General features: G+C 36.7%; 1 protein-coding gene across 2 annotated transcripts; it reads right to left on the bottom strand.

Moving 5' to 3' along the window:
* On the bottom strand, window positions 1-7804 carry LOC306754200 (LIM and senescent cell antigen-like-containing domain protein 1). Of its 2 annotated transcripts, none has more exons than XM_079238124.1 (10): window positions 7681-7804; window positions 6585-6741; window positions 6418-6484; window positions 4513-4633; window positions 4150-4299; window positions 3882-4032; window positions 2793-2885; window positions 2612-2660; window positions 2397-2472; window positions 1-1702 (listed from the first exon to the last, which is right to left on the bottom strand). In XM_079238124.1, exons 1-10 carry the CDS (start codon window positions 7707-7709, stop codon window positions 1588-1590), a joined length of 1008 nt encoding a protein of 335 aa, XP_079094250.1. In that variant the 5' UTR covers window positions 7710-7804; the 3' UTR covers window positions 1-1587. The 2 variants fall into 2 exon arrangements, with proteins under 2 accessions (XP_079094250.1, XP_079094249.1); XM_079238123.1 differs by having other exon boundaries at window positions 1608-2214.
* Between the last annotated feature and the right edge of the window lie 939 nt (window positions 7805-8743).

The raw sequence follows: 8743 nt of genomic DNA, 5'->3' as shown, positions 1-8743 counted from the left end.
CATTATTTAAAAAAATAAAAATAAAAAAATTTTTTTTAAAAAAGCTCAACCAAGCAAATCTTTTTTTTTTTGCATGTGGCACTCATTTAAGACTACAGCTCCAGCTAACAAATAGCCCAAGCATTGTGCTCAGTCATTAGTAATATTTGCACATCAAAGGATTCTTGTGTTAAATAAACTGGAAATGCATTTAATCTGGATTCCTTTGAACTTTTTTACTGAGATGTTGCAAATGTTAATATAGCTAAAAATATCAAACACTATGCATTTACAGTAAGCAGAATAACATTAAATTATCATATTCCCAGAAAAGACATATTTTATCGACTAATGGGCTATTCTAAAATGAAACATGACAATGGTTATGTTGTCTTTTTTACTTTTTTGCACAACTACCTTATTTTCTCCCAACAAGGCACTGACTTGTAACCACTAGTAAATCTTTGACAATACCCGTAGATACAATCTGTCCTGCCATATAACAAGACATTAGATTATTGTGAACATGTTTAACATTAAAGACCACTATACATTATCAGTTTTATACATACTTTACATAATCTCAGCATTTGCCAGACATTGGTTCACAGTATAAAACAAAAACAAAAAAAAAAGAGGGACAGCCGTTTATTTTTTTCTTCTTACTGCAAAAAGCGGTACAATTACAATATCTCAGAGTGGTAGTATTCACTTGAGGTATAAAGAAAAATAAAAGACTTAGCAGATCTAATTCTGCTTTCAGTCGGTAAATCAAAAATAAATACCAAAACATAAGTACAAAGTTGCCAATGAGGTTGGATTAAACATTTTTCACATATTTTGAAATGATTGTGACAATATTGATTATTCTTGATAATGTGCATATCTTCATTGCCTCTCACTGCAACTGGTCAAGAAGATTAATGATGTGTATAAACAGTAATAAAAGAAATGTTTCAGACAGAAAGACTGAACACTGAGTGATGGTATAAATCAAAATGTGTTTGCAAGTTAGATGTAAACTATTCCTGCCACTTAAACAGTTTCACTATTAAGGCACATGTGTAATTAGGAGTGATGCCAAAAAGGAAAAAGTATTTTAAATTCAAGTTTTACATATAATCACACTCATGGCAAAAACTAAATTAATAAAATGTTGAGTCTCTCTAAAAGCAACAAAAGGTTTTCAGGAAGGTTTTTTAAAAAAAAAATTCAACAAAACATACTTTAAAGAAAAAAAAAAAAAAAAGTTAAAAGAAAAAAATGTTTACAGTTCAAGTTCGAAGCACAGTGGTTTACATTCAAATCTTTAAAAAGGATCCCAGATTTATGTTTTAAATCGATGTACTGCTGTGGTACAAGGCTGGTGAACACATTCAAAAAGTTAAGTGACTGGGTTTGCACTTTTTTTTTAAACTCTCTTATCTCCCAGCGCGGGAGATGGCCCCAATCTAGAAGTGATCACTTTTGATGTTGATCAAGATCTATGAATTTCTTTTAGCAAGTCCTTTCATACTGCTTTAATGACATTCAGCAGCAGTCCCCCTGGATATTTTTACCATGTCAGACATAACAGGAGCACTTCCAGGTCATTTATCCTGAAGCAGCTCACTTGCGTCCCAGTGACTCTGCCAGCTTCTTGAGCCTTTTCTTGAGTTCAAGGGGAAACTTCTCATAACATTTTTTACAAACAGGCTTCATGTCAAACTCTACAAACTTGTTCCTGCAAAGATGAGAAAAAGAAAGATAAAGACACCAAAATCTTTGCTGTAAAGACTGTTGATTTTAACACACCATGTCAAACTCAGCTTTGATTCCTTTTGGCAAAGAAGTTCCTCTAGTAATTTAAAAAAAAAAAAAAAAAGAAATCTACAAATAAAGCTTAGAAGAATCGTGTTCATATTTTACAGTCATGCATGTTCAGAGCTTTGCACACATGCCAGTAATTGTATGCCTGCAAATAAGTAGTTTTAATTTCAATTAGACATAAAAACATGCCACACAGACGAAAGAGGAGGAACAAGACAGGACAGGAAGAAGAAGACCCAAGAGGAACAGAGGCCACAAATGGAGTGAAGAGTTCTTCAGAGTAATAACTACAGAAAGACGGCAGGTTTTTTCTTGCAAGCCTTGGCATCACGCTCACGTCTAGCAAGGCGGCGTTTTAGCTCCTCAGGCATGCGCTCATAGCAGTGCTTACACACCGGCTTCAGATCAATTTCAACAAACTTATCTCTGAGATACCATTGATGTATCAATTGAGGCGTGTGAAAAGAAATTTTTTTGGGGGGGGGAGAACAAAAAAGGAAGTAGTGTTGGAGAGTGAAAACACAAACGAGTTAATGCTGGACAACAATGATTAGCTGTAAGTACTGCCAGTGATTTTTCATTGGGTATGAATACAGCGTTTCACTTACTTGAGAGTGAGTTTCGTGTTGCAGGTGGAGCACGAGAAACAATTGACACACCAGGCTTTGTTGAGAGCAGACACAACTGAGGGGGGGAGGTGGGGTCACACAATTACAAAAAGAAAAACACATGAACATTGAACGGCTGTATCTTACAGCAACACTTTGTAAATCACTGACCTATACAACATACTAATTACACGCTTTGTCACACCGATACTCACCGTCGCCTTCAATCACACGGTTGCAGAGATAGCACACGTCACCAAAGAGCTTGACAGCAAAGCAACAAGCAGATTAGGTGTTTATCATGCGAACACAAAATCTTTAACTTGGAACTTTACCAAAATAATGACTGTCGTGTCGTGTGCCCCCCCCCCAAAAAGCCGATATACGACTTCTTACCTGGTTATAATGAGTCTCGCAGTAAGCCAAACCCTTCCTCTCATAATGGCGATGACCGAGGAAAGGCTTCTCGCACTTGGCACACACAAAATGCTGAAAACATAAATAAAAGCTGCTGAAGGGAAGCGGCGCCTCTCATGAAAGCCCAAAGACATGTGGACTTGTCAGCAGGGACTGGTGCCAAACACAGATGGAGAGCGCAACAACTTATTTGTGAAATAGTTGGAGGTTTGGTAAGTGGTGGATTGAATCCCTGAAGGAACATTCAGAGTTTCTAAAGGGTGGGTTTTGTTTTAATTTCAAAATTATATTTAGCCTTCAATTAAAAAAATAAAAAACTCATTGTTTGGTTTTTAAGATATTGTTGCCTACAAATATATGAAAGCAACCCAAAATGAACAACTAGAAGATTTTGGTGCAAATAGTTTTCCAGACAGATTCTAGGTTTCTAGTTTCTACACTTATTCAGTGTGCAGACTTTCTACACTCATCAGGTGCTTCACAGTAGCGGTATTTTTTCTTTCTAATGAAGTGGACAACTCACAACACCGAACATGAAGTATACAGAAATACCTTCCAGATGGATTCCAGATGAATTCCTGAAGTGTGAAAAAATATTCATAGCTCGCTGCCATCTTAAGGATTTGACTGCTATTTATCGTCTACTGCTGAGTTTCATAGCTTTGAAAAACTCAGCATCACTTTTTAGATTAACGCACGTTTAACCTGCTGATTACACCTCAGGAGATGTAATCTTTTTTTAGTACTCACATCTATCTACTGATACAACATACTAATTTAAATAGTTTATGCGCAATGCTAAAACATTAAGAGTAATAAAAGAATTTTATTCGCCTTAAGAGAGAAAACTACACAGCAGTTAAACAGGACTAACAGGGGGTATTCATTTCTATATTTGTACAGTATTATACATTTATGCAGTATACTCTTATGATTCTAAAAGTACATTCCTAAACTAAAAACCTTCCTTAAGTAATAAAACTTTTGCAATATGTCACAAATTTTAAAATACAGCAATATAAAACAGTATGTCGTGCATAAGTAGACATTCTGTTCCTGATCACATACCTCTACATGCCATTGCTTGCCCATCGCATTGACTACACGTCCTTCAATAGGTCTCCTGCAAGCACCACAGATCGGTACACCCATCTTATCATGGCAAGGCAAACAGAAGAGCTCTCCCTTCAGTTCTCTGGCATCGGCCGTCAGCTCCTTTCTGGAGACAGAGAAGCATGTAAGCACGTAAAACAGTGATGCTTCACAAACACAGATGAAGAGAGATTCTCTTGTGATTTTTCTGGTTATTATAGTGATGTGAAGAGTGAAAACCCACCCACAGTTGTTGCAGTTGAAATGGTCTGGGTGATATGGGTCATTCTTAAAGATCAGTGGCTGCTCCTCAATGATTGCATGGCACTTCTGACAAATATACTTGCCCAGGCCACGAGCTTTCTCACGGTTATGGCACGGGCGACAAAGGTGTCTAATGGAGAAGAAAAAAAGAGAAAATAAAAATGGGGCCGTCAAGAAAGCTTATGCAGCCTTAAATAACATCTTTACTCATGCTATCAAAGCAACTCAAATTTACCATTTTTTTGTTAAAAATGCTATGTGAGCAAGCAGTTTGACAAGTGTGACACTGTTCTACAGACAGTTGCATTCTTCTATTAAAATTTAAACAGGATGAAGTACTTACCTGCCAGCATTTTTGACAAATCCCACATCTGCAAGCACAGCCTGACAAATGTCACAGCAGAAGCAGTCAGGATGCCAGCTGTTGTTCATGGCCTTGATGACACGACCGATGATGAACTCCCCTGGGAGAAACCAACCATAAGGGAGAGGTCGGCTCAAGTTTGATTGTAGCGTTGAGTGGGACTATATGCTGTTTTATCCCATTTATAATGACAGGAGTTCCTAACAAGCAAGTCCACTGTTAAATTGTATTAAAGCTTTCTGTGTTAGCTTATGCAGAGTTCTTTCACTGCCATAAAATACAAGACCAAATCTAAATGTGTTTAAATTAAAGCTTTTTCATTTCATTAAAAGGCACAGATAATGATTTACTCAGGAGGATCTTAAGGGAAACTTAGAATATGTAGAAAGTATAACATACATATTAAAACAAAGATGTCAGTTATTCAAAACATTTCATTGCAATAATTGCACATGCATCCTGAGTTAACTCACAACTAATCGGATATTAAGTTTTTTTGTGATTCTACCAGAACAAGATATTTTTCTTTTTCTTAATACTAGTGCCAGTAGTTACATTGCTGCAGTTATATATTAAAATACTTTAGATATTTGTTAAATGTACTTAACTTTAGTTTAATGACTTTACACACATACACATGACGCTTGTACAGACACGCTCTCTAATTTCACTTCTGACAGCCTGACCTTCTTTAGAAACAAACATATAAACAAGTTAATAACCTGCAGTGCTCTAGCACAGTTTCCAATGTCTTTAGTTTATCCAGATCAGCTGCTGAAAGCTTGTTGCTTGTTGAGTTATCATGATGTGTCTGCAGCAAGGTATACTTATGGACTGCCTTTACAGTCAGGATAGCTCTCTGAATCAGGTGTGCAGCAAAGCAGGTGGTATTTGAGCTCCCATGTGCCACGGTGGTGACTCAGCTCACATAGACAGTAGTTTAAGAAGAAAAAAAAACTTAATCTTGTCCCGAAAAACCAGCTTGCAGAGCATTGAAGCTAAACTGTCTGTGTAAAAGACCAATTCTGCTCATTCCTGCTTCAGAACCACAATAGCACTTCAGCATTACTTCCTGAGACTATGCAAATAGTGCGTGCATTAAAAATTAAAAAGATAAGAGGACGCCGCAATTACACGTCATTACTGTGACAGCCATAATATTAACATGAAGAATGGGTACGTTTGTTTGTTAAATGCCAAGCAGACAACACCCTCATCTCATCTGTCTAATTTGTGCCTCCTCTTGAATCCTCATGTTGGTAACCTTGAAATCAATTATAGGAAAATATATTAAGATTTGCTTTGATTGATAAAAATGCATTTGGAATAGACAAACAGAGAGAAGAGGCTTCCTGGAGTAGCTTTAAGTGAAGCACTGGCATATCCTTAGCAGAAGAGTTTGAGCTTAGTGTTCTGAATTCATAAAATGTAAAGTGTGTTTGACAGAATAATCCCATGAAATATATTGGACGAAAAATAAATGTATACATTACAACAAAAACCTTGAAAGCTTATCTGACAGCAATGATGAAATACAGCTTTAAAACAATATTTACAGAATGCACCAGTGCACGTTACGATACACTGATACTGGCATTTAATGGCAACTGAGCATACCATCTTCTAAATAGCTAATACCTGTCCTCCTCTGCTTAAATCTAGGTTGAAAGGAATAAAAATAAGCTTTATACCCAAATGATATACAAGATTTTTTTTTATCTTGTGAGCAAGCAATATTTCATCTGTGTGAACGTCCAAAAGCACCAAAAAGCTTAAACCTGCCATATGTTTCCTTTCAAATCATCTATATGTATCGCTTATTTGCAGTGAAGCACATTAATTCAAGTAAATTAAAACAACCACTCAAGGGCATTTGACACTCACCACACTGGTGACAGCAAGGTGCAAAAAGCATCTGGAAGTCATGTTCACAATATTTTCTTCCTTCAAACTGTAAAAGGTAATATAAAAAAGGGGTTGTTCATTGATGAGTACTGAATAGAAAAACAATGAGATAACAAAGAAGAAAATTACGTGCTAAAATGCACTACCTCATAGAAGAGTCCTTCAGGAAACTGCTGGAAACACTGGGCACACACAAAGCACTGCTCATGGTACAGCTCTCCATTACTGTTGACTATCTTCTCAGTTGGAGCAAAGCCACTCTTGCATCGCTCACAGGCTGCACTGGCCAGGGCATTCGCAATGCTGTTGTATGACACAACAGAATACATAAAAGTACATAACTCCCACAGTATGTAGAGATGACAGAGTTACAATGTTGAACCAACATTTAGCATTTCTCACATAACTCCAACACCAACTGTTGCTGACTGTTTTCAGCAGCTGTGACTTGGAGAATGGAAATATGTGAACTCACTAACACTGTTGCTCAATGTACAGTCATCACCTAATTTGGAAAAAGGATTGGAGCAAATGGGGTCTGTCTGAGGCTAAACACAGGTATTAACACACACATGACCAGCTGCCAGAAGTATAAAAGCTGTCAAACAATCCATTTCTCATAATATTTTATTATTGTTCAACTATTTTTGTATGTGCTCTGGAAAAGTAAATACTAACTGTGAAACGTTTAAGTTCAAATGAATATGCAAGAGTTTTGTCACATACCAGAGTATCACATGGGGAAGCTTTATAAGAACAAGAGTTTATTTAATATTGTTTCAATGTCAAGCACTGATCTCTGTCTTTGAAGTGACCAATGAAAGCTCATTGTTTTTCTTGAAGCAGAACAATACATGTGAAGAGGCGGTGGGTGGAAATACTTTACCTCAGGTTGCCAATTAAAATCCACTTATAACTTCTGGTCTAGTTAGCCTCTGAACATATGTACTGTTAGCGTGCTAATGGTACAATTTCGCTCAAGATAGGAGTATATACATTTAACGATTATATAATAGCCCGTAAACTGTTGCAAACAAAACATTATATTGCAATAAAATATCATTAAACTGATTGCAACGTATGAATCTATCCCAGCAAAACTCTTTACCAACTAAACTGCAGTGGTTAGCTATGTTAGCTTATCTGACGTTAGCTATAGCTGAATGGCATCCAAAGCTAGCTGACCGCTAATGCGTTAAAAATACAAATTTACCGCTCTGTAACCATTTGAGAAAAATATACCTGCCCGTCATTCCAGCTACACCCAGCATCACCTTCTTGCAAGGTAGCCTAAACAACACGCCAGATGAATAAGCAGTTATTCACTCCTTTCAATGATTTCCCGTAGTTTGCCGACACTCCGACTCGGCTCACACCGAAGAGTGAGCTGGCAGAAGGCTGGGGCGGGGCCTCTGCCAGTGGGTGTGACCGTGGTGCGACGTCATCAATTTACTACATCTGCACTGTTCGTCTGAGGATAAAATAAACTTGTTTAAATTTATACCAGGACTTCAAAGATTCACGTTTAAAGGGGCAACATTAGAAAACCCGCAATCTATTTTAAAACATGTTGGAAAGTCGATAGATTTATTCACATCGATTTGTTTGTCAAATGAAAAACACTACGTGCTTTATGGATTCTTTTCCCCATTATATTTACCTCAGTCATACAAATGTAATAAATTCAGGATCTAATAAAGGCTCAAATTTATATATGTATACTTAAAAGAAAAAGAAAAGGGGGAACGGAGGGCATTTCACATTTGACCCTAACTGTTGTCCCTATTTATATATTTAGAAACCTTCACATTCATATTAGAGAATGAACAAAATTAATAAACACATATTTTATAGAATATAAACAATATAACATACCAGATGTTAAAACTGAGATCTTTTACCATCCTATGGAAATTATTAACTCATTTCAGATTTAAAGGCAGCAACACAACTTTAACAACTTGGCACTGGGGCTCCAAAAAAATGGCAACTAACTGGGTCTACAATAGGCAATAGGTCAGTAAAATGGCTGGGCATGCAGTGGAGTTTAAAGAGGCATGTAAAGATGATGAAAAGTTTACCTGTCCATAACAATAATGCATGAACGCTGAAGGTTGAATGCTTAGGAACAATTTGGAAAACCATTCTCTGTGAGCACAGTTAGCAATGCAATCCAAAAATTCCGATTAAAGTCTCATGCCAAGAAGACACCATATGTAAATATGACTTGCAAATGCAATATTTTCTGAAGCAAAGCTGAGCCAAAGTGGTTAAGTGGTTAAATTAGTCAAAATGTCAAATTATT

Source organism: Telmatherina bonti, assembly GCF_933228915.1.
Source record: "Telmatherina bonti genome assembly, chromosome: 1".
In the NCBI taxonomy this organism is placed as follows: domain Eukaryota; kingdom Metazoa; phylum Chordata; class Actinopteri; order Atheriniformes; family Telmatherinidae; genus Telmatherina; species Telmatherina bonti.
Note: the sequence above shows the minus strand (reverse complement) of the source record. Positions and strands in the feature narration are given on the sequence as shown.